General features: G+C 38.6%; 1 protein-coding gene across 1 annotated transcript in view; it reads right to left on the bottom strand.

Moving 5' to 3' along the window:
* Window positions 1–6303, bottom strand: part of CD79A (CD79a molecule) — a 43229-nt gene that overhangs the window by 13610 nt on the left and 23316 nt on the right. Inside the window, exon 3 of the mRNA XM_044079429.1 lies at window positions 275–343. Coding sequence (XP_043935364.1) covers window positions 275–343 — 69 coding nt within the window. The remainder of the gene's footprint in view (window positions 1–274; window positions 344–6303) is intronic.

Raw genomic sequence — 6303 nt, 5'->3', positions numbered from 1 at the left:
AGTACAGTTAACAAAACACAAATAAATAAAATTAAATGGTATAACTAAACTTAAGTACACAATATCATAATATGTTGTAATGCTCTTTATGAGGTTCAAGAAAGAGGCACAGCTTTTTTTATACCAGTCATTATTAATATTATAAACTTACATTTTGTTTCAAAATACCTAACAAAATATGGGATTGCAAGCATTTACACTACGTCCCACATCATTTAATGGAGTAAGTTCCTTGTTCGCATCATGTTTATGGTTAACAGTTTACATTCCTTACCTCATATATATTTTCTCCATCATCCTTCTGGTACTGAATTTGAAGAGACTGCTGCAGCTTAGATTTTTTCTATAAAACAAAAACAGAGCAGTATAATGAAGTTTAATCTCTGGTTCCACAGCATATTATGCTGAAGGTTTATCTTTACTGAATCTTTCTCAGTACTAATATATATATATATATATATATATATATATATATATATATATATATAGCACTGACTCTTCCAGACTGATGTCCAGACACCTTTTTATTTTATTTTCTGATTTTTTTTCTTCTGTACAGTCATTCTAATCCCTGCCACTGAATAATCCATGGTACCTGCTCAGCTAAAGCAAAGTAGAAATTTCAGTTTTTTCTCTTGAGCACTGGGCACCCACAGACACTTGTCCTGCAACTAAAGAGACTAAATACTTATTAATCCAAACCATCCTTCAGGTTAAGCAGGTCTCTGCCCCCCATATCAAGCAGTAGAAATTTCAGTTTTTTCTCTTGAGCACTGGGCACCCACAGATACTTGTCCTGCAACTAAAGAGACTAAATACTAATGTAGGTGCTTAACTTCCAAGTGTCTAGACAGTAAAATACCTTACCTGCATTAACTTAAACAAATGTTAGTGAGTGTATTAGTACATTTCTGCTGTATAGTTCCTTAGTCAAACCTCTGTACTGATGGTGAGTACATCACCAGGGACTAAAATAACAGTTCTATATTGCTTTCCCCAGTTAGTGCCCCCAACTAAAGTCAAGTTTCTTTTGAGAAATACTTTCAAATCTATATAAAAGAGCATTTCATTTCCTCTCCCCATTTCATCTGTATAACTAACCCCAGCTTTTAATTCTATATCCACCTTTTAAGAATGCTCAGATCAAATTGGATAATGTCTACACTTTTGCCTTGGATTTTATGGTATAAAAGTAGAGTACGACTACATTGCAAAGTAGCATACCTTTTCTTAAGAGTTCAATGAGTGGTTTCTATTCCTTTTTTACACTTTCACACAGTGAGTGTCTGCAGAGGATTCATTACTTACCATTGGCTAGCCTTTCTCCTTCCCCTTGGGAAATAGTCTTTACCCCTCCCTCCTCCAGCTTTCTTGTTCTGTATTGGATAGCCTGAAAATATTTTTAAACCCAGGGTGCCATTTTGTTTCTTTAATCCAACAGCAGCTGTTTGTCTCCCTTGGTGTGCTTAAGTCAATCCTACTGTAAAAGGAAAGTTTCTTGCATTCAAGGTATGCGCTGTACATTGTATGGTTTAATTCATAATTCTTTAGTACAACAAGCTTTATACTATGTATGTTTCTTTGTTATGTTTCCCCAACACTGCAGGATGCCTTTAGATACTTATCTGCTTAATGAACTGCTGTCACATATGCACCTAGATATGAAACTGTTTTCCTTTGTTTACTGTTATATAGAGCCAGAAGGCTTATTTCACATGCTGCATTTCACTGCTCACCTGTCTAACTGCATTGACTGAAAAGTTTTTAAATACATTGAGGGCAAGTGATAACTTGCTAATTTAGTAGAGGGACTTCGCTTTTATATATTTTACATTTTATTTTTGTATGTTTTTACATAAGAAAATATTTTATGTTTATCAGGTTAACTGGAAGCAGGAATAACCTATTGCCTGATGGTTTTGTTGGTTGACTATTATACCATGACCCCACCAAAAGCATTACGCACGCTGGGATTGTGCCAGCGTGCAATATTGTAAACTCGAAAGTTATACTAATGGAAAGAGGTCCGTCGCCCGGATCGGTTTTTCCATTAGTATAACTTCATTTCTTTTGTGTCATTGTATCTCGCTATGTTAGCAAATGGGTTTAACATAGCGAGACAGCTTTAAATAACCGCTAAATCGGAGATCTCCGTTGCTTATTTTTAAGCTGTATCTCGCTATGCTAAACCCATTTTAAATATAGCTGGCAGACTGTTTTAAAAAAATTAAAAGCATAACGGAGAAAGCAAGATCTCCGTTGCTTTTTTACTGTTTTGCTATGTTAAAATGTAAGGTTTAATATACAGACAGTTTTAAAATAAGCAACGACATCTCTCGTTGCTTATTTTCGAAAAGCTCGTCATATGTTAAACCCTATTTAACATAGCTTAAAATAGTAAAAAAAGCAACAGAGATCTTGCTTTCTCCGCTGTGCTTGTTTTTGCCAACAGCTCTGATGTACCGCGCATATGCTGCGCAGTACATCAGAACTGCCGCCATGCCAGACATCATAACGAAGGGCAGTAAACAGAGCATTATACTATGCCATTATTTAAGAAAAGTAATAGTTTTTCAGCAAAATAACCAATAAATAATGGTATATACAGCAATAACTCATTTTCTGCGTGGGTAATGCTGTGTTACCACGGTTGAAAGCTTTTGTTTGTCCTCGGCTTTTGCCTCGGGACCAAACCACGCCAAACTAATGGGTAATCTTAGCATTACCCACACCCAGGCGTGGGTTATTGCTATATTGCTAAACAAAACTTCAATCTGACTGGTCACACAGTATGTGCTGCCTTAACCTAATGCTCTCTTACATTTTTTCTTTCTCTATTTTTCTTTCAGTAATCCAAATCCATCCTTCAGGTCAAGCAGGTCTCTGCCCCCCATATCAAGCAGTAGAAATTTCATTTTTTTCTCTTGAGCACTGGGCACCCACAGACACTTGTCCTGCAACTAAAGAGACTAAATACTAATGTAGGTGCTTAACTTCAAAGTGTCTAGACAGTGGAAAATACCTTACTGCATTAACTTTAAAACAAACAAATGTTAGTGAGTGTCTTAGTACATTTCTGCTGTGTATAGTTCCTTGAAGTCAAATCCTCTGTACTGATGACTACATCACTTAAGGACTAAATAGTTGTATATTGCTCTCCCAGTTAGTGCTCCTCCCCCCAACTAAAGTCACGGAGTTTCTTTACAGAAATACTCAAAATCTATAAAAGGCATTTAATTTCCTCTCCTGTTTCTGCATCTGTAACTAACCCCAGCTTTTAATTCTATGTCCTTTAAGGAATGTCCCTGGAAAATTATACTCTGGTGCCCATAACATGGTCTATAACTTAGTGCAAACACTTATTAAATTACAGTTAAAATTTCAGTTGAAAATATTACAATTAAGCTAACATTACATACTTACCGAGGAAGCCCTAAAGGAAACACTTAGAGTCAGTGTTGGCCAGCATTAACTCACTACCTCAAAGCTACGCTGCGCTTTTGGGATTGCACTCCGACTCCCCTCCTGCTCCCCTATTCTCACCCGCCTTTCTCCTGCAACTAAAGAGACTAAATACTAATGTAGGTGCTGGCAACTTCCAAGGTGTCTAGACAGTAAAATACCTTACCTTACATTAAGCTTAAACAAATGTTGAGTGAGTGTCTTAGTACATTTTCCTCTGCTGTATAGTTCCTTAGTCAAACTGTACTGGCATTGGAGTACATCCACCCAGGACTAAACGGTTGTATATTGCTCTCCCAGTTAGTTTTAACTAAGGTCAAGTTTCTTTGAGAGGAAATACTAAAATCTATAAAAAAGGAGAGCATTTCTAGTTTTCTCTCCTGTTTCATCTGTAATAACTGGCTTTTTTAATTCTATATCCTTTTAAGGAATGTCAGAGAAATTGCTATACTGTGCCCATAACAGTCTATAACTTAGTGCAAACATATTAAATTACAGGTTAAATTTCAGTTGAAATATTACAATTTAAGCTTCTTTTATTACATACCTGAAGCCTAAAAGAGGCTGCTTGAAGTCGTTGTTAGCCCGCTTAAGCTCGCCCTGCCCCCTATTCCCACCACGCCCCCACTACTTCTGCTTTTATTCTAATCCCTAATCCTGACCAGTAGTCCAACCCCACTAATTCTATTTTCTGACTGCTTTAACCCCGCTCTCACCACTCCCCCCACTGATCCCAATTACATCCACATAGTCCCTCCCCAAAACACATTCCCAGACAACTTCCCCACAACTCTACCCTCCACACAATAACCAAGATCCCTAGTTGTACTTCTCACTCAAAGTAATCATGTTACCCACTCGCATTCCCTATCACTAGCTCTATAGCCTAACCTTCTAACTTCCTTACAAACAGATCTGCAGCTGCACAACTGCTATCACACTACCCACACTAGCCCACCCTCTCAAACCCTTTCAACCCCAGACTTCTACATCTGTAATCACATAAAAGGAAACTTACAACTTGCATAATACTCACTAACAAAATTATATCATCTCATCACACTAAAAGAAGAAAACTCCGTAGACCCGAGCTATAGGCTCCAGAATTTAAAATTAAAAAACACGCACGCAACACTCCTACAACTTCTGCCAACACACCTCTGGTGACATTCACCCCAAATCAGGTCCCTCTCCCAAAGCTAGACAAACATCTGACTTGCTTGCTTGCCAATACAAATCTCAACATAAGAAGTATTACCAACAAAGCTAACAGACCATGCATTCATGCATACCACTACAACCCCTGATTTTACTACGCCATTACAGAAACCACAACCCCCAAACCCCAGTATCCAAGATGAAGTCTTTCTTCCCGAAGTCCATAATACACTTAGATCTGAAGTAGAACAAACAGGAAAGGAGGAGTAGCCATTCTCTTTAAAAACGCACATAACCTCAGCTCCTGCACACACCACACAACCACTTTTCAAAATGCTGAAGTCCTGTTTTCTGTCTATCATAAGAAACACCAAGAAGATCAAGGCAACAACTAAACTCTAAATAGAAGACGTCTACACTGGACAGGAACCAATCTACCTCCGGGAAACGATCCTACTGAGAGACCTTAACACTGACCTGGGCAACCTGTAACTCCAGCAGCCCCCTCTACACATATCAATCTGTGGTTCTCTCAGCTAATTGAGAACTAACTAGAATAGATGAGAAAACAAGAAGTCTATGCTGGACTAGACACTTTAGCCAACTATCCCAAACAAAACTACTACACAGAAGTGAGCTGCCTCCCAGGAGATGACAAGTGATCATCTCCCCACCTTCCTACTCCAGAAACACTCCCGAAATCACCCCAAACCAGTAGATGCCTGAAATTTATACTGAGATGACTGTATTAACCTTACCCCGCGATACTGGCTGTCTAAGCCACTGCACACAGCCAGACTTGCCCCTCACAGGACACTCCAAAGTTGAAAGACCAAAGTGAACTACTTACAATATGACTTCTCCTAACATCCTTAATAGTCTAACTCACCTTGAAAGATCAAAGAGTTAAGAAATAACTACTTGCTTACCCTGACTAAAAATAGGGACACCAGAGCCTTACTAAAGCTGAAGAAGATAAAGCCCTAGAAAATCTGGAAGAGCGATAAAAGATCCCTAGCTCCCAGACATTACTATCAACACAGCTTAGAAACAAAATGGGGCTGAATCCAAAATAAACAAACAAACCTTCATCTTTCTTAAGCATGAAAAAGTATTCAAATAGTCCACACGAAAATTCTGGCATACCATTAACTCCCTACAAGCCAAACCGAAAACCACAACCCGGCACCTCTACTAACGGCTTCCCCTAGACACTTCACTTCTCAATTTAATAACCATTTTTACTAAATCCATGTGGCTGTCTGGTCAAAAAAATAGCAAAACAAGTCTACCTCCAGTCACAACCTAATCTATTACCCCACCCTGTTTTGGCCTATCACCAATGCCCACCTCAACTATAAAAACTCACACACACACTCCCTAAACCCCCAAAACCAACCACACACTGGCCCCAATAACACTTTATCTGCATACCCCTAAAAAATGGCCCCAGTGACTCCCCCTTATCTGTATCCCTGTCTCACCCATCCTTATCAACGCTCCCTTACTACAGAATCCACTACATACCACAACTCACAAAATACATACTACGCATTAGCCACTCTCCATAAAGAGGTAATTCTTATAATTACTCCAACTACCGACCTATTGCCATCGCTTTTGCCCTTATCCAAAATTCTTAAAAAAAATGCATCCCCTTGCAAGTGATGACATATCTACCAC

This window comes from Protopterus annectens, chromosome 8.part0, assembly GCF_019279795.1.
Source record: "Protopterus annectens isolate FY-2018-M chromosome 8.part0, PAN1.0, whole genome shotgun sequence".
In the NCBI taxonomy this organism is placed as follows: domain Eukaryota; kingdom Metazoa; phylum Chordata; order Ceratodontiformes; family Protopteridae; genus Protopterus; species Protopterus annectens.
This window is presented reverse-complemented; position numbering and strand designations above follow the sequence as displayed.